Here is a 27,849-nt window from a genome sequence, read left to right as displayed (position 1 = left end):
GACTGACTGACTGACTGACTGACTGACTGACTGAATGACTGACTGACTGACTGACTGACTGACTGACTGACTGACTGAATGACTGACTGACTGACTGACTGACTGACTGAATGACTGACTGACTGACTGAATGACTGACTGACTGAATGACTGACTGACTGACTGACTGACTGAATGACTGACTGACTGACTGACTGACTGACTGACTGAATGACTGACTGACTGACTGAATGACTGACTGACTGACTGACTGAATGACTGACTGAATGACTGACTGACTGACTGAATGACTGACTGACTGAATGACTGACTGACTGACTGACTGACTGAATGACTGACTGACTGACTGACTGACTGACTGACTGACTGACTGACTGAATGACTGACTGACTGACTGAATGACTGACTGACTGACTGACTGACTGAATGACTGACTGACTGACTGAATGACTGACTGACTGACTGAATGACTGACTGACTGACTGACTGACTGACTGAATGACTGACTGACTGACTGACTGAATGACTGACTGAATGACTGACTGACTGAATGACTGACTGACTGACTGCTGAGACACTGATGAGAAACACACAGTCAGCACACACACATCACCCTCCTCACCTTCAGTATACCATCATCATCCTCACTGTTCACTCCTCATCATCCTCACTGTTCACTCCTCATCATCCTCACTGTTCACTCCTCATCATCCTCACTGTTCACTCCTCATCATCCTCACTGTTCACTCCTCCTCATCCTCACTGTTCACTCCTCATCATCCTCACTGTTCACTCCTCATCATCCTCACTGTTCACTCCTCCTCACCCTCACTGTTCACTCCTCATCATCCTCACTGTTCACTCCTCCTCACCTTCAGTATACAACTCCTCATCCCCACTGTTCACTCCTCCTCACCCTCACTGTTCACTCCTCCTCATCCTCACTGTTCACTCCTCCTCACCCTCACTGTTCACTCCTCCTCATCCTCACTGTTCACTCCTCCTCACCTTCAGTGTACAACTCCTCATCCTCACTGTTCACTCCTCCTCACCCTCACTGTTCACTCCTCCTCACCCTCACTGTTCACTCCTCCTCACCTTCAGTGTACAACTCCTCATCCTCACTGTTCACTCCTCCTCACCCTCACTGTTCACTCCTCCTCACCCTCACTGTTCACTCCTCCTCACCTTCAGTGTACAACTCCTCATCCTCACTGTTCACTCCTCCTCATCCTCACTGTTCACTCCTCCTCATCCTCACTGTTCAATCCTCCTCACCCTCACTGTTCACTCCTCCTCACCTTCAGTATACAACTCCTCATCCTCACTGTTCACTCCTCCTCATCCTCACTGTTCACTCCTCCTCATCCTCACGGTTCACTCCTCCTCACCCTCACTGTTCACTCCTCCTCACCTTCAGTATACAACTCCTCATCCTCACTGTTCACTCCTCCTCATCCTCACTGTTCACTCCTCCTCACCCTCACTGTTCACTCCTCCTCACCTTCAGTGTACAACTCCTCATCCTCACTGTTCACTCCTCCTCACCCTCACTGTTCACTCCTCCTCATCCTCACTGTTCACTCCTCCTCACCTTCAGTGTACAACTCCTCATCCTCACTGTTCACTCCTCCTCACCCTCACTGTTCACTCCTCCTCATCCTCACTGTTCACTCCTCCTCACCTTCAGTGTACAACTCCTCATCCTCACTGTTCACTCCTCCTCATCCTCACTGTTCACTCCTCCTCACCCTCACTGTTCACTCCTCCTCACCTTCAGTGTACAACTCCTCATCCTCACTGTTCACTCCTCCTCATCCTCACTGTTCACTCCTCCTCACCCTCACTGTTCACTCCTCCTCATCCTCACTGTTCACTCCTCCTCACCTTCAGTGTACAACTCCTCATCCTCACTGTTCACTCCTCCTCACCCTCACTGTTCACTCCTCCTCATCCTCACTGTTCACTCCTCCTCACCTTCAGTGTACAACTCCTCATCCTCACTGTTCACTCCTCCTCATCCTCACTGTTCACTCCTCCTCACCCTCACTGTTCACTCCTCCTCATCCTCACTGTTCACTCCTCCTCACCTTCAGTGTACAACTCCTCATCCTCACTGTTCACTCCTCCTCACCTTCAGTATACAACTCCTCATCCTCACTGTTCACTCCTCCTCATCCTCACTGTTCACTCCTCCTCACCCTCACTGTTCACTCCTCCTCATCCTCACTGTTCACTCCTCCTCACCTTCAGTGTACAACTCCTCACCCTCACTGTTCACTCCTCCTCACCTTCAGTATACAACTCCTCATCCTCACTGTTCACTCCTCCTCACCCTCACTGTTCACTCCTCCTCACCCTCAGTATACAACTCCTCACCCTCAGTGTACCCATTTTCACCTCTAGTGTACTCTTCCTTACCTTCAGTATACCATCATCATCATCATCATCATCATCACTGTTCACCCTCAGTTTACCCCGTACCCTCACTCCTCATTACAGTACCCTTCATTACCCTCATAGTAACCGTCTTCACCTTCAGTGTACCACTCCTCGTCCTCACTGTTCACTCTCATAGTACCCCCTCCTCACCCTCAGTGTACCACTCCTCGTCCTCACTCTCATAGTAACCCCTCCTCACCCTCAGTGTACCACTCCTCGTCCTCACTCTCATAGTACCCCCTCCTCACCCTCAGTGTACCCTTACTCACCTCTGCAGTGTGAGTTTCCGCTCAGCAGCAGCAGGCAGCAGATCTCCAGCAGCAGCTCCACTCTTCCTCCCATCGTTTTCTTCTTCTTCTTCTTCTTCTTCTTCTTCTGGTGGAATTTAAATGTCACCGGGCAGCTCTCACACACACCACTGTACTCCCCCTTCTGCTCCTCTGTTTCTTCTTCTCCTTGTTGTTGTTGTTGTTGTTGTTGTTGTTGTTGTTGTTATTAATGTAGTTTTCAGTGTTGTCGTCCAGCCGTTTCCCTCCGCAGAGCCTCATGCTAAACACCCCGGAGAGGTTTTCTTCCTCGGCCGAGCCATTCCCGTCCCAGCTGATGATCCACAGTCACAGCAGCTGACGGTCTGATCCAAAATGTCTGCCGCTGGAGGTTGTTAGTTGTTGAATGTATTAATTAAATAAAATAAAAAGGACTTTAGGTGGTCCGTCTGTTCGACCCGGGTTCAGTAAAGTGTGTCCTCAGATATTTATCTCCTTGTAAACTCGACTGGAATCTAAACCAGACCAAAGTTAGCGTGAATATTCACTGCTTCCGGTGACGCACTTCAAAATAAGAGTTCGATATTATTTGGTGCAGAAAACAGTTAACAAAGGAAAATAAAGCAAAAATAGCAAGAGATTAAATAATGAAATATAAGAAGCAATTACAAATATATATAATATACAATAAAAAAATGTAAAAATATATAGAAAACAAAAAGTACAAAATGTGCATTTGTCACATACTCATACAGATGTGCAGTGAAATGTAAAGACTGTTCTGCAAGGCCATGCAATAAACACTCAAACATTACTAATACACATATATACAATAAATGTAGAAATGTAATGTAAAATCAAAAAAATTATATTTAAATATACAAAATATGTCAAAGTTTGTATTGATTGAAGAACTAATTGAGCTGCTTTTTCCTGTTCTTGTCATGTCTGATAACAGTAAAGTGGAGTGGCTGTGTCTCAGTGGTAGAGTGGGTCGTCTCTCAACCAGAAGGACGGGTTCAATGCCCAGCTCCTGCAGCAACATGTCCAATGTGTCCTTGGGCAAGACATTCACCCTCATTGCTCCCGCTGCTTCGTCTTAAATGTGTATGAATGGATTATTTAATACTGATGAACACCTTACATAGCAGCCTCTGCCATCAGTTTGTAAATGTGTAGGTTTTTGAAAATACAATAAAATACATATTATATATTTCCTACTGCTATATTGTGTTTAAGAGCAGCTGTAACGACCAAATTTAAGGATAAGGATAAGGATAATACTTTTTTGATCCCCAGAGGGGAAATTCGGGCGTTGCAGCAGCACAGACAAGTCAGCTCAAAATACAAAATACACATTAAACAGAAGATAAATATAAATAAAAACAGGGGGTATATAAAAGTACAAAATGAATGATGAAGTTAACTGGGGGGAATTGAGAATTGAGACAGTATTTGCAGAGAATGACAAGATAAAGTGACAAGTGATTAAAGTGACTTGGTATGAAAAATAGCAGCAAGTAATGTAAAGAGCAGAGAAGAGAGGCAGTGATGTACCACAGTAATGCAGAGTGCAGTTATATAATATAATGTAGTATAATATAATATAATATAGTGCAATATGAACAATATAGTGTAATATAATGAAATGTTATATAATATAGACTAATATAATAATTGAATTAGAATTTAAACTATATAATAACTAATATATAATAATTTCCCCCCGGAAATAATTATTATTTCTGATTCTGATCATGGATTTCATTGTCAGACAATCTGTATTAAAAGACTTCATTTTGGATTATTATTTATTTATTTTCTTTGTATGTATCTGACCTGTACAAACCGTATTATTATTATCACATAAGCGATTAAATTCAGACAAAGATAAAACAATGTTCTAAATTTTAGGAATATAGATATTATGATGTTTCATGTTTTTATTTATCAAAACTTGTCAGAGTTGAGTCAAATAAAAATAATAACACTGAAACACTTTTTAAAATGTCGATACAGATTTCTCACTATGAAGTGAGAAGCATCTACGCGGGCTTTTGTTTTGAAGTCCGGCGAGTAAAACCAGAAGTTGGTGAGTGTTAGTTTCTGGTGACGTCACCAAAATAATCTCCAGCTGGAGAGAGAAAAAAACGCCCCAGCTGCGCACGCGCTACTAACGGGGCTGTACAGCTGAGCAAACCGAGCGCCCCCTCGTGCACATCATAACTTTATTTTAATCTGGTCAGGACGGAGGTCAAACACAATACAAAAAATGTCCCCCCAAAAAAAGACTTAATCACATTTTCACAACATTTTTGCATCATTTGATCCACACATACATCCCCACGATCATCTGATTAGGAAAGTTTATTTATTTATTCATGACAGATTTATATCATTGATTTAGTAAAAAAAAAACATGTCACTGGCTTAGAGTGGATTTCACAAGAAGTACTTCCTGTTTGTAGATTCTCTAACATGATACCCCTGCTCAGATTCAACACCCATCATGTTCACTTTAATGTTTTAGAGAAAGAGATAAATGCACTCAAGCTTAAGGTGTCCCACATTAGTCACTGTCCCAACATTACACGTAATCCACCCTGCCTTATATTGTCTATATTCTTACAGCCGATAAGCAAACTTCTCTTAAAAACAATACTGAACCTGACAGATCTGACATGTCGGGACATGAACCAGGGAAACGAGGGACTCAGTTTCATTTCAGGAAATTTCCTGAATTCTCCACAGCCACCACGATGGCAGGTATAGACTCGTGTTTGTTGTTAAATTTGACATTTTACACTCAGAAACACTCACAATATGTACTTCATACTTACAGGATACAACAATGTACATTCTCAATTTAATTTATTACTTCAGATAATTAAAACCAAACAAACAAACCCTCAATCTGCTCATGGTTTAACCTGATTTTCCTTCTGGCAGTTCAGAGAAACATTGGATTTAAATCAAATGAAATATTATAAATGTAAACATGTTAAAGAAACAGATAAGTATGAGGAGAACAACTACGTTTTCTCTTTTAGATCCAGCCCGTGTTTTACCTTGAATTTGGAGAGACATGTTTCTTCTTTGATTTAACTTCCTTTCATAAAACATGATCCAGTGTGGAGTCATTTCAAAAGACAGATATATTAAATTCTTATAATAAATATAAGATATACATAGATATAATAAATATTATCATTGCTATGATAACAAAACATTACATACAAAAATGTAAGTTTACAAAACGACCAAAGTCCAAAAACTCTTTGTTTTGTCAAAAGTCCAAAATGTACAATCTTGTATATTATCACAATGTTGGAAAAAAAGTTAAAATATTTGGGTTTTACTTTCTATCTTATCTGAAAAGGGCGTTTTTTAGGGAAATTAACATTATTACAAACTTAATATATGAAGCCAGTGAACAAATCCCTTTTTGTGATTTTTTTTTTGTTGGTTTTTCTGATTTTTATGTTGTTTTGTCATTTGTCGTCGTGTTTCGCACTTCACGGCCACCGTACTTTCCGTATCGATCCAGTATCGAGGCTATTCATTGGCTGCACACTGTTTTATCCCGCCTACTTATTTACCCGTTGTTCCGATTGGACAACCCGGCCGAGGCGTCACTCCACCGTCCTCTCTGATTCGTTGGGGAAAATGGCGGGGGGAAGAGGCGACGGTTCAAACACACATTTACACTTCAGTCGGTCGGTCCTTCAGCAGTTACCTGTCAGTGTTCTCCTTAAGGACTTAAAATACGTCCAAACACCGCGTTTTTCTCTCTCTGTTGTCGGTGAGGAGGTTCCGCCCTCAGGATGGATGTTTCTCAACATGATGACGGAGTTTTGAAGATTTCAGAGAAACTGGAAAAGTAAGTGAAGCTAACGTTTAGCATACATGCTAACAGTCACTGTAACACAAACTCTGTTACAAATCAGTTTATAACGTTGATTAATAAGATGTTTAATTATCGAGCTGTATTCAACACATCTGACACTGATTCCATAAATACAAGTTATTTGTCATTTTATAATCACATCAACATAAACAACTTTAATTAAAGGAGGAGGTGTGTGTGTGTGTGTGTGTGTGTGTGTGTGTGTGTGTGTGTGTGTGTGTGTGTGTGTGTGTGTGTGTGTGTGTGTGTGTGTTATTTTATTGATCCCAAACTGAGAAATTGTGGCGTTACAGCAGCAGATTATCCAAACACACAATATAAGTAAAAAAAAAAATATATATATATCATATTAAATACAAAGTAAATAAGTACTAAAAATATCAAAACTAAGAATGTGAATATATACAACCAGGATTTAACTAAACATTACTAGTCTTAAATAGGAAGTTTAAATGTAAATGTACAAAAACAGAGTCTTAATGGACAGTATTGACATAAGTTAAAGTGCATGAGTGTAGACATATTATAAGCAGAAACTATACAATATAACGTCCGAACATGAGTGCAGGGATAATTTGTAAATGTAACATGTGCAGAACAGATGACAGTATGGAGAGACAGATATTATCATGATGACAGTTCTCTGCTCGCATGAGGTGAGCTGTTGTACAGAGTTATGGACTTCGGTAAGAAAGATTTCTTGTATCTGTTCTTGTGACAACGGAGTTGTGACAGTAAACTGAAAGTTTGAGTTCAGTGTGGTTTTGGCTCTGGGGAAGAAAATGTCTTTAAATCTGTCTTTGTCTGTCTACTGATGGATCTGTAGCACAACACACCCTGCCCCATTTAAAGTGAGAAGTCAGACTCAGAGGGCAGAACAAACACCTAGCTGTGGCAGTGTCATCCACCTGGGCGAATGGTTTAATGCAAGTGATCTGTCCTGTACTGCATCCAATTCAAAATCCTGCACCTCACACACAAAGCCCTCAACCACCAGACCCCCTCCTCCTACCTCACTGATCTCCTCTGCGTCACACCCATAGCCTCTCTGTTCGTCCAAAGCCAACCTCCTGTCTCCACCGCACAGAACCAATCACCGGACCAGAGCTGCCCCCCTCCCTCAGTCACTCACTCCCCTCACATGTTCAACACTGCACTGACCCATCCACATTCAAATCTTTACTCATGACTCACCTTTCCAAACAGGATTTTAATGCGTGATCATGATGTGAGGGTTATTTGACCTGAATATGTTGTTAAGCTGTTTGTTAGTTTGCTCTCACTGTGATGTCTCGATCTTTCTATTAACTAAAGTGTCTTTGAGGTCTTGAAAAGCGATGTATGAATAAAATGTTTTATAATTCTAACAGAATACCACAAAAAAAAAACAAGCAAAACATAAAAAAAATAAAAAAAACAACTTTCTATTCATGCTTTGTTCAGGATTCTATTTTTGGGTTTAATTATTATTCGATCTGTTTCTTATAAACTGCACAGCTGGATAATTACTTGGCTGAATAGTTATTAGATGTTTGTTGCTTGTTTTAGTTGTTGATTAATGTAGATTTTTACTCTGTTTTAATTTTTGATTTGTCTTTGCAGGTCTTTAAGCATGGATCAGGACGACCAGATGGAAGCCTACCAAAGGTAACGATGAAAACTTCTGTCATTTTGTGCGTGATCTCAATATAATTTAAAATAATGTTGATTAAGATTTTTGCCATAATCAAGCAACTCTATGGTCTCAGTATATTCAAGGTGCTGATTGGTCAAGAAGGATTGCTCTAAATCTGCACTCAGTTACTCTCAGTTTCTGTTGACAACAATGAGTTCTGGGTGAAGAAACTGTCCTTCAATCTGTTTTTGTCCGTGTTCTGATGGACCTGTAGCGCCTGCCAGAGGGTGACAAGTCCAACAGATTTTTCCTTTGTATTAGACACCTTTGCATTTCCCCCCGCCGGTTTAAAAGGCGTCCATTCGCAGAATTGTAATCACTCCCAAACTCACCTGCGAGCTGTTATTGGCGTCCACTGCCCGTCCAGAAATGCCCCAAGTCAACAGTCAGAGACTCTGCAGACACAGTCACCACCACACATGTATGGATAGCGCCAATTCATAACAAATGTTATCTCGAGACGCTTTACAAAAAGTGGGTAAAAGACCTTACATGTTACAATTCAATTCACTTAGCAGACGCTTTTATCCAAAGCGACGTACATCAGAGAGTAAGAACAACACTAATCCATTCATACACCGCCACTGAAGCAGCGGGAGCAATGCAGGGTTAAGTGTCTTGCCCAAGGACACATCGGACATGTTGCTCAGCTGGGGATCGAACCCTCGACCTACTGGTTGAGAGGCGACGACTCTACCAACTGAATCACAGCCGCCCGACCTTGTTATTTTGTTATGTTACAAAAGAAACAATGGGAAGGGGGAGATGGGATAATATGCAGGAAGGATCTCTCCTTTGTATTCCTCACGTTCCTGTTGTCCACACTTCCTCGCCGCTGAGGTGGAGGTCGGAGCAGGCCGTGCATGAATGAGGACGGCGGTGGTTGTGGGGACGACTCAGTCCGATGGGGGTGGCTGGGCATCAGGGATGTTGGGTGGTAGTGTCTGATCACCTCATTAGTAGCATCACAGCAGACAAAAAGTCAACGCGGGAAGGTTGACAAAAGTTTAGAGACATTAATGCTCTTTGTAACGATAAAGTCTGTGATCGATGACCGATATAGAAACATACCAGAGATTTTAAAATCAAAACTTCAGATCTTAATTTTTTAAACTGAAAGCTACCGCAAGAGAAAGACAGATTACTGTGTCAGCTGCACATTGACATTGCCAACGTATTTCTGCAATTTAGACCGTGTTCAAGAGGTCGCTTTCATTTTTGGTCTTTAAATATCCAATATTGAATGTCATGGTTTTGAAATCGATTTGGATATTGTTTGATTTAGAGTCTGACTTTGTGAAAACCCTACAATACACCTGATGATAAGCAGCAGAGGGTAAAAGGGAAAAACAAGCATCTAATAATAATTGATCATTTAAAGCTTAAATAACCAAAAACTTGTTATTTGACTTTTTGTAAAAGAAGGCAGATGGCAGAGTGTTATTATTGTTAAATTTAAAATATATCTGGTCATTAATGACACTTTTCTGTTTCTGCTCTTCAACACTTCCTGCAGAGATTAACCGATAAGATGGTCATCTGAAAATGAATCGGCAAATATTTCTATTAACTAGAGATGTTAGAGATTATTAAAGCAAAACCCCAAATCATTGAATCATACCAGCTTCTCAAATGGGCGAGTTTGATGTTTTTCTTTATCACCTGACATTTGTTTTAGTTTTTTAAAAGGTCATCATACAGATCAAACAATATGAAAACATTTCCTCAAGATTGATAGATATAGATTTTTACAGAATATTTAATGAGATGGATCATTGATCAGAGCTCTAGTCTAGACAACATTGTCTTCAGTTAAAATGAAAACCCTCTAATGCCCCGTCCTTTTCTCCTCTTTCAGGTTCATTCAGGACGCTAAAGATGTTGCCAGACAGGGGGACATGTGCAAAGCGCTGGAGCTCTTCAAAATGGCGTACAAAATCCGACAGAGTCAAAAACTTGAAAGCAGGATAAAGAAAATTGAAGAACTTATTTCTCAGGATGACTCTGAGGACGAGGAAGAGTTTGTCAACGTAAACAACAGCGGATTGATGCTGTTCAAAGATCTACACGACAAGCTTTACGACTACCAGAGAAACGGAGTGGCCTTCTTGTACAGTCTCTACAGAGACGGGCTTAAAGGGGGGATCTTGGCTGACGACATGGGCCTTGGTAAAACCATTCAGGTGATATCGTTCCTCTCTGGAATGTACGACCACGAGCTGGTCAAAAACGCACTGCTGGTCATGCCGACTTCACTCATCACAAACTGGACCAAAGAGTTCGCCAAATGGACTCCTGGGATGAGGGTCAAAGACTTTCATGGAAACAGCAAAGCAGAGAGGAACAGGAATTTGGAGAAAGTTCAGCGGAGAGGCGGCGTCATCATCACAACTTACACCATGCTTATGAACAACTGGCAGCAATTGTCTTCACACAACGGAAGAGAGTTCACATGGGACTACGTGATCCTGGATGAGGCACACAAGATAAAAACATCAACCACCAAGACCGCCAAAAGTGCCTCCGCCATACCTTCCAAAAACCGACTTCTTCTCACAGGGACTCCAGTCCAGAACAACCTGAAAGAACTGTGGGCGCTCTTTGACTATGCTTGTCAGGGCACTCTCCTCGGCACGGCCAAGACATTCAAAACAGAGTATGAGAACCCAATCACCCGCGCTAGAGAGAAAGACGCCACTCCAGGGGAAAAAGTCCTCGGGTCTCGGATGTCTGAGACTCTCATGGCCATCATAAAGCCCTACTTCCTCCGCAGAACAAAAGCTGAAGTGCAGAAAGTCAAAATGAATGGCAAAAAAACATGCAAAGAGGAAAATTCCGACAACAAGGAGAGCCCAGACCTTCCCTCCTCAAAAGTTTCTGGAGCAGTCATGCCCGATCTGACGAGAAAGAACGACCTGATTGTCTGGACTTTCTTGAGTTCTGTTCAGGAAGACATATACAGGCAGTTCATTTCTCTGGACCACATCAAGGAGCTGCTCATGACCACCAGATCACCTCTGGCTGAATTGACCATTATGAAAAAACTCTGCGACCATCCGAGACTGCTCTCTGCTGCCGCCATATCCAAGTTAGGCTTGGAGGACAACATGTCTGAGGGTCAGCAGAACGACGACACGGAGACGGACCCTAACAGCATTGCTAACGTTCCTGACGACACTCTGATATCCGAGTCGGGGAAACTCGTCTTTCTGTTTGCACTCCTTGAACAGCTCAGAAATGAAGGCCACCGCACGCTCGTCTTTGCTCATTACAGGAAGGTCCTTGACATCATTGAACGCATCCTGGGAAACAGAGGCTTCAAAGTTCTAAGACTGGATGGGACCATCACACAGATCGCAGAAAGAGAGAGGCGCATCACGCTGTTCCAGACCGACAAACGTTACACCGTCTTCCTCCTCACCACCCAGGTCGGAGGAGTCGGCATCACTTTGACGGCAGCCGACAGAGTTGTGATATACGATCCCAGCTGGAACCCGGCAACAGACGCCCAGGCCGTCGACAGGGCATACCGCATCGGCCAGACTGAGAACGTAGTCATCTACAGGCTGATCACGTGCGGCACCGTGGAGGAGAAGATCTACAGGAGGCAGGTTTTCAAAGACTCCCTCATCAGGCAGAATACCGGAGACAAAAAGAACCCTTTTCGGTACTTCAGCAAGCAGGAGCTGAAGGAGCTCTTCACTCTGGAGGACACGCATTCCTCCTCCACGCAGATGCAGCTTCAGGCCCTGCACTCCAGACACAGACGGACCGACCCCGAACTGGACGAGCACATCGCCCACCTCTACTCCATGGAGATGTTTGGGATCTCCGACCACGACCTCATGTTCTCCCTCGACATGAACCACGATGAAGCGCCAGAAGATGCAGAGGCGAACTACATCGAAGGGAGGGTGCAGAAGGCCCAGGAGCTGATGAAGGCTGAATCAGAGCTTCAGATGCAGCTGGCGGAGAATATGGCGTCGAGCACAGAGCCAGCATGGCTCAGACAACCAGCGGACAACAACAACAGAGAGCGGTCTCAGGAGAAAAAACAGAGAAATCCCAGACCAAGTCCCTCCTTACCGCAAAATGACATCAACTTCAACAGATCACCAGTTGTGGTGGAGCTGGACCAGTCAAGTTCTGGCAAAGAGGAGGACACCCCAAAGAGTCTGAATCACCGAGTTATTGATCTGACTGCAGATGAGAGTATGACAGAACAACCTGTTGAAGAAATTAGCCAAGACAGCGTTCCCCAGCAGGACCTGGATTCTTCAAACCACCGACCTGCAAAACAGGAGAAGAGTTACCTAGACGTAGCAGACGCTTCTCCTCAGGGGCTGATCGATCAGTCTCTGGTGATGTCGGACGCCACTGAGGCTGCTGAAGCCTCAATTCACGAACCAATGGACCAATCTGAGGCTGCAGCTGGTTCAGCAGGTGATGGTAGTCCTTCTTATGTGACTGCAGATGATGAACCGCTTAACGAAACCGCAAACTCAAAAAACAACTCCAAGATGGACTTTGCTCTTCCACGTGTCACACCTCTGCAGAACAAAAGACTCTCTGTGTTGCAGACATCCAACACAAGTTTCAAAGCAAACACGTCGTCCAGAGTCAGCAGTGGGCTCGACTCCTTCGAAGGCAACTTCAATCTGCAGCTCGAGGACAGTGACATCATGTCCGATCAAGAAGCCCCGGACCATCAGGAGACCGAAGCGGAGGAGAGGAAGCTGCTGTCACAGCTGCAGATGGAGGGGAGTTTTGATGTGAATAAATCTCTTTCTGAGAGACATCATAAAGAAGCACTTGAGCAAAGCCTCAACAGCACAAGAGACTCAGAAATGGCCGATTCAATGAACATTTCCATTGTAGTTACCAAGAAGAAAAAAGCAGCAGTGATTTATGACAGTGAAGAAGACGATGACGAAAGGCAGGAAGAAAAGAGCCAACTTGAATCTTTCCATGTTCTTGAATCAGCACCCAGCAGCTCCACCCCTCTGCGGTCAAGGAAGAGTGTGGGATTAAACACGTCTGTGGCTTCGCGCCGGTCCCTCCACCAGTCCATCATCGAGGACATTGATGACCTACATTCGGACATGGAGGATGACGCTGAGGTGTCAGAGAGTCGTTCTGATGAAGCGGAAGAGGAGGACATCATCGGGTTGACTGATGATGGGCTTCAACTGGAGGAGACTGTTGGAGAGACATTAAACACAGAGGGAGAGGAGGGAGAGGAGGGAGACGAGGAGGAGGAAGTAGAGGAGGAGGAGATGGAAGAGGAGGAGGAGACAACCCCAAATTCAGAAGAGGAAATGAGCAGCAGCCTGGAGGAATCAACCGGCGATGCAGAGTTGGAGTCCTCTGAGGGAATTGATCAATGCACCGTGGATTCAGGAGTCAAGACAGACGACGGTCAACACATCATCAAGTTTGAGAAGGAGAGCTACGAGTCCCTGGTCAGCAGAGGGAAGGAGAACTACAACAGAGGGACGCTGGACGAAGCTCTGGACTGTTTCCTCAGAGCAATCGACATCAAACCTGGAGATCCTGAAATCCAGCTCATGACCATCCAACTGTACCGGAAGCTGAGTCAGAGAAGTTAACATCGATCCAGAACAATCCTGAGACAGATACAAGCTGAAATAAGACCTGCTTGCTGGAAAATATTGTTACAGTGAACAAAGAGGGACACACAGACTGTCTAACAAATCTGATATGCACAACAAAAACAACGATTTGTTAGATTTTCATTAAAAAAATAAAAAAAAAACACCCCTCTTACATTCTCTGTTGCCCTTGGCTTCAAATTTTTTAGTAACTAGAGAAAGACGTAGATCTTTGAAATGGTTTACAACGACAGATTCAGAGCCTTGATAGCAGCTCAGTGAAGCTGTGAACTATAAACTCTAATGTCTGGATGCATTGATCTAACGACTTAAAAATAATGACAGGTTGATGTAAATTTGGGCTGTGATGATTGCAGAATTTTAATCTCGATATGATACTGGTAAAAATCAAATGAGACCACGGAGTCAAAAATAAAAGTCCTTAGCATCCTCATATTGTTTTTTTCTCCTTTGTTTTCAATCATCAAAAGTTTCAGGTTAAAGTTGTGTCTAAACTTTGCAGACAGTATTTGAGTCTTAGTAAAGCTTGCAATGCTTGTTTAGGGTTCTAGCATACTGTACATGCATTTTTCTAAATAGGAAAAAAAACTACAGCAAAAAACAATTCCTGCAGGCATGTGTTGGCAAAGAAGACATGATATAAAAATATAAATTGTATGATTTGTATCTGATTGTGGTTACATGGTTCAGGGTTTTCAAAGTCACTTGAATGTAAACTTTAAGTATTTTGACTTGAAGAGCTTATTTTCATTTTGATTTCTTTCTGGGCTTTTTGCCTTTTATTTGGATTGGACGGTGGATATAGATGGAAATCTGGGAGAGAGAGAGGGCGGGGAAGGAACCGCAGGTCAGACTTGAAACCGGGCCGCCCGCTTGGAGGGCCTAACCACTAGGCCATCTGCACCCTATTTTGTTAGATTTATGCAGATTAGTTTGATTTCTTTTCTGTTGAAGAAATCTCTTTAATTTGTCATCAAATTTCTTATCATAGGGGCGCCTGTGACCCTTTGGTTGGTGCGTGCACCCCGTGTGGAGGCTGTGTTCCTCCAAGCAGGCGGCCTGGGTTTCGAATCCAACCCGGGGCTCCTTTCCCGCATGTCGTTCAACGCTCTCTCATCGATTTCTGACTCTCCTCTGTCCAACGCTCTCGCATCGATTTCTGACTCTCCTCTGTCCTACGTCTAAGACAAAGGCATAAAAATCTCCAAAATATACCTTTAAAAGAATTCTTATTGGACTATCACTCCAGAAATATCTAAATATTCTGTTTTCATCTTTGACGAGCAAAATCAACAATTTGTGTTTTACAGAGATTTAACTTTTTCAGAACGTTTCATGTAACTTTTTTTGTGTTCTTTCCTGGTAATTCTGCTTCAAAATCAGCTCTCTTTCATTTAAACTTGACCGTGTTGAAGTGCACTCTTCATCTGATTGTCCACAAGCCGAGACTCATCAGGTTAATAAAGTTAAAGATCTTCATACTTCAAGTGCTGCTGGAGCGTTTTGACCTCGTCACGCCTTTCTCTCTCCGTGCACCGTGGTAGGTGGTGAAGCTGTGCCAGAAAATCTGACTGCTTCTCCACAAAATAAAAATTAGAAACCTAGAAAGTGGGGAATGAAATCCTCTTTGTGGTGTTGAAGGTATTTCTCAAAGTCTTGGTAGTTTGCTTCAGGTTGTGTAACATTGCTGCTAAATGTCTGTATCATATTTCTGTGTTGTGTGTTTTAAATGATAGTTCAAAAATAACAGCAGCTCTTCTCCTGGGTCAAGGTTTAACTTTTTATAAACAGACCCTGGATTCATATTTACTTCACTCTTGTTGAATAAAATGAGCACCTTTATAATAATCTGTAATTAAACAAAAGTCACAGACTTCATTTATTCTCATCTGGTGATTAAAAAGAATCTCCTGTAACCTGTTGTCTTTGTTTAATGTCATTATAACGTATTTACATTTTAAGAGCTTGTTTTGTTTGTGACTTTACATCGAGCTGCTCCGTGTGCAGACAGGTTGGGACAAGATTCCTGACCTGATTTATTTATCCGCCCACACTCAACATTTTTAAATGAAATAGTGGCAAATTTCCACGGCATGTTCTGAGAGTCTAAATAAGTGTTGTAGTCAAAACCACACTAAACGAGTCCAAGACATACCTGAGACCAGAATGCTCTGAGACCATAAAGACCATAAATATCACAGAAACATCATCATCCTGTTTGAAGGAGGCGTGTCATTCATTTAGACAAGCAAATTACAAATTAATATTTGTTCTAGAAAGGGGTGTGTTCCTTGTCATGAAGGTAATGCCATGGAAAAATAGCCAATCAGTGGTGATCTTGATTTAAAATCCAGAGTCTGACCAGTTCAAGACCGAGTAAAACCTATTTTGATTCTGAGATGAGACCTTCAAAAAGTGGTCTTGAGACCAAAGCTGATTTTGGAGTACTACAACACTAGTCTAACCCCTTTTCTAACAGGAACTAACCCCCCCCCCCCCCAGGATTAGAAACCTCTTGTGGAACTATGTGCTTTTCGTCCACAGGTACCAGGGTTTAAATTTAGTTCTGGGGTAAAAGATCGAACCCCTAAAAAAAAAGACCTGAAGTCTCTGTTTCGTCTGACAGGAAGCCCAATATGAATAGAGATTCAGCCTTTCACAATAAAGGCATAAACAAGCCTCCCAGAAAATCAATCTTAAATATTAGTAAAGTTTTCTTTTTTTTTGTTTATCAATCGATGATGTCGTCTTCTTCTGCTTCTTCAGAACGTCTCTTAAACTTCGTCTTCATCCCCCATGTCCGTTCCATGTTTTCTCACCTGGTCAGAACAGACTTTAAAGGTTTATTTTTAACCTTTTTCTGCCTTTATTCTAGAGACAGGACAGTGGATAGAGTCTGAAACCGTGAAGGGTGAGAGAGAGGGGAATGAAATACGTGAAAGAAGCTACAGGTCAGATTTGAACCTTGGCCGCCTGCTTGGAGGACTACAGCCTCCCCACATGGGGGCGCTCACTAACCACTATGCTACCGGCACCCCAGAACATCTCTCTTTAAAGAACGACACAGTGAAGCTGAGTGTTTACAGAGGCTTTATTTATGAAGAGTCATGGAGAAACAGATCATCAGACTGTAAGGAGACGACAGAGAGACGGAAAACTTCTGACACGAGCAGTTCATTAAAAGGCTTTTCATTTAAAAAAACATAAAATAATGTCACAGATATACAGTAAAAATACGTTTTAAAGAGTAGAATTATTCAGTTTCAGATATAAAGATTTTTGGTTTAAATATTGAACGACTCTTTCAGAATAGCGGAGCCGTCTCCAGAGCTCGGACTCGAGCAGCGAAAACCAGAACTCTCTTCTCCACCTCAGCGTTGATCTGATCCTTTGACGCTCGCGGGTTGTCTTTGATGAACTGTGAGATTCCCAGGATGCATTCTCCCTGAGGAGACACACAAAGAGGCTCAGTATAGGTTTTAAAAAAGTACTTCTCAGATGTTTTAATAGATCAAATTAAATTACCACATTTCATGAACAATCCAGAAAGCCCAGCATGCACTGTTCAGTTTCTGGATTACGACCTTATTTTGAGTTGTACCATATTTCTTTAAAGTCGGGCTGAAGTTAGCTTGATTGCACATCATTAGTCTTGCAGTGTACGCTGAGTCGAGCTAATCTGTGCTGTTGTGCAGATCGTGTGAAAGGAGAGCGTGAGTGTTTTTGCCGGTGTGGGCAGGATATTTGAATCAACCTCCGTCTGTTGGAGTTTTTTTATAGACAATTGTGAATCCTCCGTCCTGATTTAACGTGTACAGCACAGCTCACTCGACCTGTGTGAGCTCACAGGTCGAGCCCAACAATCAGGTCATACGCTGCACATAAATCGTGAGCTTTGGTTGTGAGTCATAAATGATTCATTCACACACTGTGAGCTGACACACAACCTCGACTTTTCTACAATCCTACAGTGTATGCCGGGTTTTAAAAGTTTAAGTTGGAGGTGATTTTGAAAAATGGAGAGAAGTTAGAACACAGAAAGGTTTACAGACCGATGCAGAGCTGGATAAACACTGAAGCTTCAGTGTCCACCACATGGTGACCTGTGTGAGCATCGGGTCTAGAGGGGAGGGGGGGGGAGACAGCTCTCTACAATGTTTAGAATTTAGACTGCAGTACCCATTTTAAACACTAGGGGTCAGAGTTATATATTGCTCCTTTAAATTATGGTTTGTCTGTCAGTCTCTAGTTCTCATTTGATCAGTAGTTATTTTGAAGAACTTGACCTATCAGATAAACACAAAGTAGACGGGTAAACGTTCTGCAGATAAAATCAGTGCGTTTCCTTCAAACTACGCGCTCACAGCAGGCAGCACTCAGGTACCTTGTAGGCGTCTACTTCGTCCTGTCCCGTGATCCGGTTCAGCAGCTCTTTGGCCACCTTAATGCCCGTCACTGCGGCCAAAATCGTCCTGTCCTCTTCAGTCTGTGAGTTCAACCAGCGCAGCAGCGCCATCTGCAGGAAGACAACATTTATTTGAGTAAATTACACAGATTGATGATCCTTCTCTAATTTAAGTCATGTTTTTTCTTGTCTAACATCTTCTTATAAAGCCTCCTTTTCGTTCCGGTCTTAGAGTCAGATCCACTTTGAGTGTCGAGACCTCCAACTTCATCTTTAAATAATAAACTGAGTCTGTTTCCAGATACAGATATCTTGGTGTTCTGATTCACGAGTCTCTTTTACACCTCACATTCAGCAGCTGGTAAAAAGGTTAAAGCTGAAAACAATCCGGCCTTTATTTGAATCTAAGAACAGACTGGTTGCTGGTACTTTATGTCTGTACTGGACTACGGTGATGTGTTCTACATGCACGCCTCGTTTAAAAGCTTACATGCTCTGGACACTGAATCACGGAGGTCTGAGACTCATATCTCATTTTAGACCTTCACTGTTTGTTATGAACTTCTTGTCCACACGTAGACTTAAACACTGGTGTATTCTGATCAAGAAGTCTATTTTAGGTTCCTTCATACCTTCTGACCTACATCAGTCAGTAAAGACTTACAATCTTCGATCCCTTTTAACCTTTTCTTGTTGTCTGTCCTGAAAGTCAGATCTGAACTGGAGGGAAATGCATTTAAGTTTAAGTTTGCTTCTACAATTCACTTAGCAGACACTTTTATCAACGCACATCAGAGAGTAAGAACAACACAAGTGAGGATCTAGAAAAGATGAAACAATGTCAGGAAGAGCAAACAAACAGCTCATTTTAATTGCAAAGAGCTACAGAGAAAATCTGAAACTGAATATGCTTTTAGAGGATTTTAAATGATCACTTTAACATCACTCCCTGGTGTGTTTATGGAGATCTTGATGTAGATTTGCTGTTTAAATTTGTTATTTGTGTCTTTTAAAGTCTAAAAATGTATTTTATATGTCTGTATGTCTGGCTGCTCGTCTAGACCAGGAAACCTAAAACACCTAAAACACTTAAAACACCTAAAACACTTAAAATGACACTTTCAGCTTCTAGACATAATATGACACTGTCTCATTACATCTGAAAAACATCACAGACTACTAATGTTCCTGAAATACATTTTTTTAATGATCTTAGTCGTTACAACAGATAAACATTGAAAACATCATGACCTGCGTTGTTTTTAACACTTTCTAAATGTTATAAATGTTTTTACCTGCTGAAATAACTCCGCGTTGCTCATCTCTCCTCCTGAGTTCAGTAAACCCGACATGACAGAAACGGAAACCTGACGAATAACCGACAAATTATAAAAAACTAAGATTACTTTTGACGAAATATAAATCTTATAAACTCATGTGCGGCTGAGAGTTTCAGCTAAATTGGCTATTTTCACAGAAATATCGCGAAAAGAGATGATTCTGTCGGGTCGAGGATGTCAACGGTCTCACTTCCTGTTTACATTCATTCTTCTTCGCTGGTGTCTTCTCGGCAGAGACCGCTGCTGCCTCCTATCGGTCACAGCAAGTACAAACTTTACCAAGTGAAAGCAAGTCCTAAGTAAGATATTAAATAGAAGTTTAAGTAGAGAAACCACATAATAAATACACTCTTTTATTAGCAAATGAGCTATTAAGATTTCACTTCAGTCGAAGTATGTGAAATAAAATTCAATATTATCAGTAAAAACATTAATTTTCAAAGTGAAACTACTTGGTCTGTTTTGAGTTACTTTAAAGGTAAAATTGAGTTAATTCTAAAATTAAACAGTTTATTCAGCAGACGCTTGAATAAAAGCAAGGATCTAGAGAAGAGGAAACAACGAACAAACAAACAGCTTTAAGTCAGAAGTCCATATTTACAAGTGTTGTCCACATCACTTTGTTTATTATCACCATCAAGTGAAATGAATTCATTTCAGAAGTCTAAACAGTCAAAGTGATGCTGTATTACATCTGTTTTATAACACTTATAACATGCTTCTTTTATGTTGATCACATCAATTTCTCCGTAATCTCAACGCAGCGTCTCATAACCAGTGAGCAAGTCTTTGGGAGGTATTTGTTGGTGTACTTCAGGGTCCCGTGATGTCACACAGATGTGAGGTCAGCTCTTCTCTCCAGGTTTGGAGAAGGATCCCAGCTGTTTGGTGTTGACGTCCTTCAGCTGCTCCAGCTGCCTCTGCCCTCGTCGGTACAGATACTCGATGTGCATCACGTCCGACTTCTTGATGCGAGAGTTCTCTTTGAACTCGTCGCGGATTCGGGGGATGAAGCCTGGTTTGTCCTGGCCGGCCCGCAGGAACTGCCGGTACAGAGACAGGACCTGCTTCTGTAGCTTACTGTGACGAGCCATCGCACAAACTCGCCCACAACAGACCGGAGACCCTTCTTCTTAAACGGACTAAAACAGACACCAGGTAGCTGTGCCAGGAGCAGAGTATTTTCAACTTAATGTCCACTAGATGTCGCTACAAAAGGAGTCTCTCCGTTCTGTATGGAAGTCAATTTGAAAACCTCAAACATCTCTCTAAAAATTAAAACTTTTAACTCAACAGGCCGAGCTCATAGGAGCTCACTGTTCCTCTGGAGGCCGACTGAAGAATAAAAACCTGCCCTGAAGGTTCAATGAATCCTGAAGGAGTCTAGATAGTAAGACTGAACACAGAGGACGCTAAACGCACCACAGTGCTCCACTTTGCCTCCTGAGTTTCGTTGTACTTTGATCTTACAAAAAACTGAAACAACTCATGTCAGTCCGACTGGAGGAGCTCTGATTGGCTGAGAAGTCTCCTGAGGTTTTCAGGTGTTGAGCGGACTGAGGGAGGATCTGATGTCTGTCTGTCTGTCGGAGGAAAGACACACTGAATTAACATGATGTGACAACAACCATCGCACAAAAATGACAAAATGCTGGACGTGACAAAACAAATTAATTCACCCCTCATTCCGTCACTTTGGTTCATTCCCTTTCTGTCAAGATTCTGTCGTTTGATAATTTGTTGATTGAATTGTTAAAGTTTTCAGTCGATTGTAGATGTTTAGAGTTTATTTTGTTTTGTCCTTGGTCAAGGGTTTTGCTTTTGTCCTTGGTCAAGGGTTTTGCTTTTGTATTTCATTTTAGAAAATGTTTAAATATTTTCCAATATGTTTATTTGTCTCAAGCTTTGTAAAAGTGTTTCACACTTTTTAAATTTGGTTGGCACTTCCCAGCCACCGTAGTACTCGTGTGATCAAACGTGACTTTAGAAGAAAAACAAATAGACAATTTAGACAATGTGCAGGAGTCTGTCTGCTTTTTTAAAGTAATGAAACACAAATAATGACCTAATGATACAGCTTTGGAGCCTAGGACTTCTCTTTTCGTTGCTGTGGTATCGAAACTGGTTTCTTACTCTTTAATATTTATAGTATCGTAAAGAAGTTTTGATCCTGACCACCCTCGATAGGAGTAAAAGTATTAGAAAAACTGATGCTGTCAGTCATCTGATAGCGTTTAAAAAGAAACAACATAAACGTTGTTTGTTGATAAAACATGGTTAGCTCACCTGTGTGACACGGTGAGTTTTCGCTGTTTGTTTTTATCAGTTAATCAAAAAATAATTAATTATGATAAATGTTAAATAAGTGCTGCATGCTGACTTACTTTAAAAAGCAGTGTTAGCTGATTTAAACAGCCTCTGGTTGACCTTACTTCACGTTACGACACCACTGAACACATCGGACTACAAAAAAATGCCACTTCCTGTACTAGATTTCAAAATAAAATGCATTCCTTTTCTTCTTGGTGTTTTCTGGCAGCTTGCAAACAACGTTTTTGTGAATTACCGCCACCAACTGGTATGGAGGGTGGATCAGGAACTTATCCCTGCATTCACTTTTTAAGCCTACAAAAAAGACAATAATAACTAAATTCTTCTTTTCAAATGTCTCCTCCGTACAAATAAAAATATGAAGACGTAAAAAACGAAGGCACTTGTTCATAGAATTTCTTTGTAGAGAAAATGGACTATCTGTACTGTCGGTGTGTTCAGGTCCTTCGTTGCGTATCCACAGACTGTAAATAGTGCGTATCCCCAAAAATGCTTTTTTATTTTGAAAACCACAAACCGGAAATTGTGTGCACTTCCGGCTCAGCCGGTCGGTGTCAAATGTCAAAACAAAGCAGAAAGCTCCGAGTGTCCGAATGTAAAGCTAACCCGGTTTATAATCACAGAGAGGTTCGTGATTTAATTTAATTTATTCATTTCCCAGATTATTCGAGTATTAAGTCAAACTTGTTTCCTTTTGGGAAGAAAAACATTTAATAATAAAATAAAAAGGTTTTTTGTTGAGCTAAGGTTAGCTTCTGTCAGTCTTTGTTTTAATGACTTTATCTCATTAAACATGTTCAGCTCTCTCTCTCTCTCTCTACATATTTATTAAGTCTAAAAACAAAAAACATAAATGAGGTTTGTTGACCTTTTCACAGCATTAAGGTAACATTACATCACATGAAGTACATAAAGGCTTAATAAGGAAGAAATAATAATATTTAATGGACATTTCTGGTGAAGTCACATGACGAGTGTTTAATTATGTGATAGTCTTTTTACTGGTGAGTTTTAATATCTGCTTATTAATCAAACTCTGGAGATCTTTTACATTTAAATTGTTAAACCACAACAAGTGAAACAAATCTCCATTTTGTGAATAAAATCACCTCTTAAACCAGATTTGCTCCCCTGATTTGAAATTCACTCTTACTACAGAGTCTGGATGTGACTTTGATTTTGCTTTGAACATTATTTACAATATTTTGAAATAAAACAATTTATTTAATTCCATAAATATTAGACTTTATAAAAAGTGACTGTTGAATTTGTAGTCGTTCTGAAGGTGTAACGATGTAAACTAATATTTACCCAGATTTACAGATGTGTGGTCTCCGTGTTTCTGTGTTTTTTTTACCTTGCAGAAATGGAGGTGTCGGAGGAGGAGCGGAGGCAGGTGGAGGAGCAGGTGGAGAAGATGATGAGCGGTCAGGGGTCGGAGGTCACCTTGTGTGACGTGGGCCTGGATCAGAGCAAACCTGCAACTCTGAGGAAGAACGTCACCTACATCGTCGCTGCTGTGATCTTCAATGACAAGGTCACCTGTCCTCACTCACCTGTCCTCACTCACCTGTCCTGACTCACCTGTCCTGACTCACCTGTCCTCACTAACCTGTCCTGACTCACCTGTCCTGACTCACCTGTCCTCACTGACCTGTCCTGACTCACCTGTCCTCACTAACCTGTCCTGACTCACCTGTCCTGACTCACCTGTCCTCACTGACCTGTCCTCACTAACCTGTCCTCACTAACCTGTCCTGACTAACCTGTCCTGACTCACCTGTCCTGACTCACCTGTCCTCACTCACCTGTCCTCACTCACCTGTCCTGACTCACCTGTCCTCACTAACATGTCCTGACTCACCTGTCCTCCCTCACCTGTCCTCACCTACCTGTCCTCACTCACCTGTCCTCACTAACCTGTCCTGACTCACCTGTCCTGACTCACCTGTCCTCACTCACCTGTCCTGACTCACCTGTCCTCACTCACCTGTCCTGACTCACCTCTCCTCCCTCACCTGTCCTGACTCACCTGTCCTCACTCACCTGTCCTCCCTCACCTGTCCTGACTCACCTGTCCTGACTCACCTGTCCTGACTCACCTGTCCTCACTCACCTGTCCTGACTCACCTGTCCTCACTCACCTGTCCTGACTCACCTGTCCTGACTCGCCTGTCCTCACTCACCTGTCCCTCCCCTGTCCTGACCTGTCCCGTTTAGATTTAGCACCGGGGTTTAGACAACTTTGACCGGTATTTCTTTAATCTGACGGTTCTGTCGGTTTTTAAAAAATGCAATAATTAAGGAAACGATTGGATCGTAACACTTCTCAAAAAAACATACAAGTCTAATGACCCTTAACAACAGCACTCAAGAAAACATTATTTTCTAACGGCCATCAGCTAAATTGTAATTGTGTGTGTCTTCTGCCAGGAGGAGGTGCTGATGGTGCAGGAGGCGAAGCAGGACTGTTATAAGCAGTGGTACCTGCCTGCAGGGAGGATGGAGGTGGGAGAGAGCCTGGTGGAGGCGCTGATGAGGGAGGTGAGACATGAGTGAGCACTTTTCAGGCATGGATTCCTGGAAATTTGTAGAACATTTCAGAGAAGAGAAGAGAATGAAGCTGCTTCATCAAGTGCATGAAGATCGAATGAATGATATATAACCGCCATCGCTCACTGCCTGCTCACTCAAGATGTTCGACGCTTGATCCAAAGGCTGCTGGACTGGTTGAAGATCTTGAAGACGTTTCACCTGTCCATCGAAAGGCTTCTTCAGTTCTAAACTTTCTGGTTTCTCACATCACTCACCCCGACGTCTTACAGATATTTTAAGAGAGGGCTGATTGGAAAAAGTTTGGATAAAGTCAGGGTGAACAATTTGCTCATTTGCAATCACACATGCAGCTCCCCTTGACAGTTTGGTGCATGTATGAAGAGACACACACACACACACACACACACACACTCACCTGTCCAGACTTACAGCTCCGTTTGTCTGCAGGTGAAGGAGGAGGCGGGCTTTGATTGTGAGCCGATCACTTTGCTGCTGATCCAGGAGCAGGGACCACAGTGGATCCGCTTCATCTTCCTGGCCAGAATCACAGGTCAGAGGTCAAACGTTCACTCACATGTTTGTTCCTCTTTGTCTCTAAACGTAATCAGAACCTGAAACTGTCTGATGATAACATTAAAACCTAATCTGACCTCCAAACCGGTCGAATGTTCACTCAAGTATGTCACCGTTTGTGTTAACTTGTATTTAGTTATATTCCACCTCAGTGTGTTGAATAAATGAACAGGCTGTTTTTCTGTGTGTGTGTGTGTGTGTGTGTGTGTGTGTGTGTGTGTGTGTGTGTGTGTGTGTGTGTGTGTGTGTGTGTGTGTGTGTGTGTGTGTGTTAGGTGGGACTTTAAAGAATCTGTCAGCAGCAGATCAGGAGTCTCTTCAGGCGTCCTGGTGGGACAGACAGTCCGCTCTCTCTCTGAGAGGACGAGACATCCTCCGACTCATCGACTGCGGACTCAAGTAGGACATTAAAAAAAAAAATTTCACCCATTGATTCTGCCTGAGAGCTGTAACGATGCTCTGCAGTCACCCTGCCTTTGTACTTTTACATTAAATATGAGGTGGAACCGTCCTGCATGAAGCGGGCAATGAAAAAAAGGGTTATTCTCTTTGATGTTTACATACCAAGCAGGGCCCTCTGGCACGATTTAAAGACCTCGGACTGTCCTGCTCGATACAGTGTCTTCACAGTCATTCTTGTGAGATCATCTCATTTATCACTTCTACAGCATCAACGTTTCATAAGCACACATGTCATAGTAGAAAGGCAGCCGCCACTGTCGGCTTCACTGCTGGGACTCCTGTGAGCGTGCTCACCACACTCAGATTGTAGCGATGTTATCTCTCCTATGGTGTGTTTATAACAACAGGTCTGAGGCCACAAAATCACCATTTAAGGAAAATATTTTAAGAGTCACTGGAAATGTGGAGGGAGAGTGACAGAGAGTATGAAAACAGAAGGGTTAGGGTCCATGATAAATATCGGTTTGTTTTCTTTATTTTAAAAAACCCATATTCTGCCCTTTTTGGGGTTCGTATGTTTAATCTATGTATCTACTTTTGTACGTTCACAATAGCTGAAGTTCGAAAAAAGTGTCTGTTTTCATGTACTGCTCCTCCTTGCTCCCTCTCCGCTCTGAGTCCGTCAGCTACACTCTGTTGAGCCCACACTGTTAGACCCCACGTGGGCCAAGTCTGCTCTGATTGGTCTGCCGATCCGCTCTGTCGTTATTGGTCAGTTGCTCAGCACGCGTCTTGTAAATTTCAACATGAGCTGCAGGGCTTGCCACAACGAGCCAATGGGCTTAGATCAGTGATCTCACACTGACAATGACGTCGGACTGACACATTTTTATCGAGGGGGGCTAGAACCGAGCGTTACATGCAGCTAATGCTACAGCTAACAGGAGGACGTAGGAGAAGACGTCTGGGACTTTGAATTTTTGCACATAGATGTGCCTAAACATGCACAGGACACTTGGAAAACACCCTAAAGAGCATATAAAACCAGAAAAAACATAATATGGGACCTTTAAGAGTAAATTTTTTACTATTATTCTAAGAATCAAAAGTAATGTTTCTGGGTCAGTGGTTACAGAGGCGCTGCTTGGCCCCGGACCAGTAGGGGACCCCTGAAGGCTGACAGCTGAAAACCTCTCAGACTCTGGAGACTCTGAAAACAAGATGGTTCGGCTGAATATCGATCTGCTTCACAGATCCCCCTTTAGTTTTTGTTACAGTTTTCTATTTGTTCATTATTTCATGGGAACACATCAGACTCTTCTTAAATGAACACGTTGTGGATTCTTCTGTTTGCATAGAGAGAGAATGGAGATGAATACTTTATCTGACTCGAGCCTCTGTGCTGCTTTCAGGTACCGTCGGGATCCATGGCACCCAGTCACCTTACCGATGGACATGAGCTGCCGCCATGTGGTGCAGAGGTTGGTGCTGGTCTATATGAACAATGACGAGAAGATCTGGGTCCTGGTCATTAAAGGTAACTGAATGCTCATCAGATAAAAACACGGTTCTTAAGGTCTCGACTCGGCCCTCTGTGCTTATCTCTGTGTGTTTACATCATATCAGATCATCTATGTACTCACCTGTCCCTCCTTCCTCTCTGTCCCTGCAGCCCCGGCGCTCCACCTCCCCACAGCGGCGGCAGTAAAGACCCACGCGGTGACCTGGGCGGCCAACATGGTGGTGCAGGAAGCCATGCCCAAAGCGTACTACGACCACGACGTCAACACGCTGGGCGCTTTCAGCCTGCAGCACAACGGCCGGCAGCACGGGAAGACTGACGGCGTGTGCTTTAACACGCTGGTGGCTCTGGTGCCCGACTACGTCCAACGCAACGAGGACGGAGAGAAGGTGGAGTGGAAGGGGACGGAGCGGCCTCCACCTGTAGAGAACTCTCGATACGTCTGGTGTGAAGTCCGGACAAAAACACTGAAAGAGAAATTGTTGAAAATGACCAAAAACATGTCGATCTTACCCGTCCACAGCCTCTACTGACCAAATAATACTGCTGCGGCGCTCGCCTTTACAGAGAAGACGTTTCGTGAAAAGAAACAGGCTAACTGCGGGCTTTTATTGTGAAATAAATTATTTATCATTCAGAGCTGAAAGAGTTAACATGTGAACACAGAGCAATAAATCTTAATGTTTATGTTTGACTTTAACGTTTCACATCTTTTTTGAGTTTTAAAACGCTTTAAAAGAAAACTTAAACATTTTAACTTGGTGTACAAAGAATAAATATAGAAACTGCTCACACTGT

General features: G+C 42.5%; 4 protein-coding genes and 1 long non-coding RNA gene across 11 annotated transcripts in view; 3 read left to right on the top strand and 2 right to left on the bottom strand.

Moving 5' to 3' along the window:
* adam9 (ADAM metallopeptidase domain 9) overlaps positions 1-3,239 on the bottom strand; it is a 45,836-nt gene extending 42,597 nt beyond the window's left edge. For both annotated transcript variants that reach the window (XM_061039121.1, XM_061039122.1), the window contains exon 1: positions 2,712-3,239. In XM_061039121.1, the coding sequence (XP_060895104.1) occupies positions 2,712-2,784 (73 nt within the window). In that variant the 5' untranslated portion in view covers positions 2,785-3,239. The remainder of the gene's footprint in view (positions 1-2,711) is intronic.
* Positions 1-27,849, top strand: part of LOC132974891 (uncharacterized) — an 84,130-nt gene that overhangs the window by 33,155 nt on the left and 23,126 nt on the right. The gene's annotated exons all lie outside the window — the stretch shown is intronic.
* ercc6l (excision repair cross-complementation group 6-like) lies at positions 6,428-15,801 on the top strand. Its single transcript, XM_061039092.1, has 3 exons — positions 6,428-6,588; positions 8,218-8,262; positions 10,149-15,801. Exons 1-3 carry the CDS (start codon positions 6,533-6,535, stop codon positions 13,897-13,899), a joined length of 3,852 nt encoding a protein of 1,283 aa, XP_060895075.1. The 5' UTR covers positions 6,428-6,532; the 3' UTR covers positions 13,900-15,801.
* sdhaf1 (succinate dehydrogenase complex assembly factor 1) lies at positions 20,275-22,244 on the bottom strand. 6 transcript variants are annotated; one of them, XM_061039189.1, is made up of 2 exons: positions 21,955-22,244; positions 20,275-21,247 (listed from the first exon to the last, which is right to left on the bottom strand). In XM_061039189.1, the coding sequence occupies exon 2, from the start codon at positions 20,760-20,762 to the stop codon at positions 20,514-20,516; it is 249 nt and encodes an 82-aa protein (XP_060895172.1). In that variant the 5' UTR covers positions 20,763-21,247; positions 21,955-22,244; the 3' UTR covers positions 20,275-20,513. The 6 variants fall into 6 exon arrangements, with proteins under 6 accessions (XP_060895172.1, XP_060895169.1, XP_060895171.1 ...); XM_061039186.1 differs by having other exon boundaries at positions 20,275-21,251; positions 22,049-22,244; XM_061039188.1 differs by having other exon boundaries at positions 20,275-21,251; positions 22,053-22,244.
* Positions 22,541-27,751, top strand: nudt18 (nudix (nucleoside diphosphate linked moiety X)-type motif 18). Its single transcript, XM_061039162.1, has 7 exons — positions 22,541-22,626; positions 23,364-23,536; positions 24,433-24,543; positions 25,003-25,105; positions 25,403-25,526; positions 26,942-27,066; positions 27,202-27,751. The coding sequence occupies exons 2-7, from the start codon at positions 23,366-23,368 to the stop codon at positions 27,582-27,584; spliced, it is 1,017 nt and encodes a 338-aa protein (XP_060895145.1). The 5' UTR covers positions 22,541-22,626; positions 23,364-23,365; the 3' UTR covers positions 27,585-27,751.

This window comes from Labrus mixtus, chromosome 5 (genome assembly GCF_963584025.1).
Source record: "Labrus mixtus chromosome 5, fLabMix1.1, whole genome shotgun sequence".
In the NCBI taxonomy this organism is placed as follows: Eukaryota; Metazoa; Chordata; class Actinopteri; order Labriformes; family Labridae; genus Labrus; species Labrus mixtus.
This window is presented reverse-complemented; position numbering and strand designations above follow the sequence as displayed.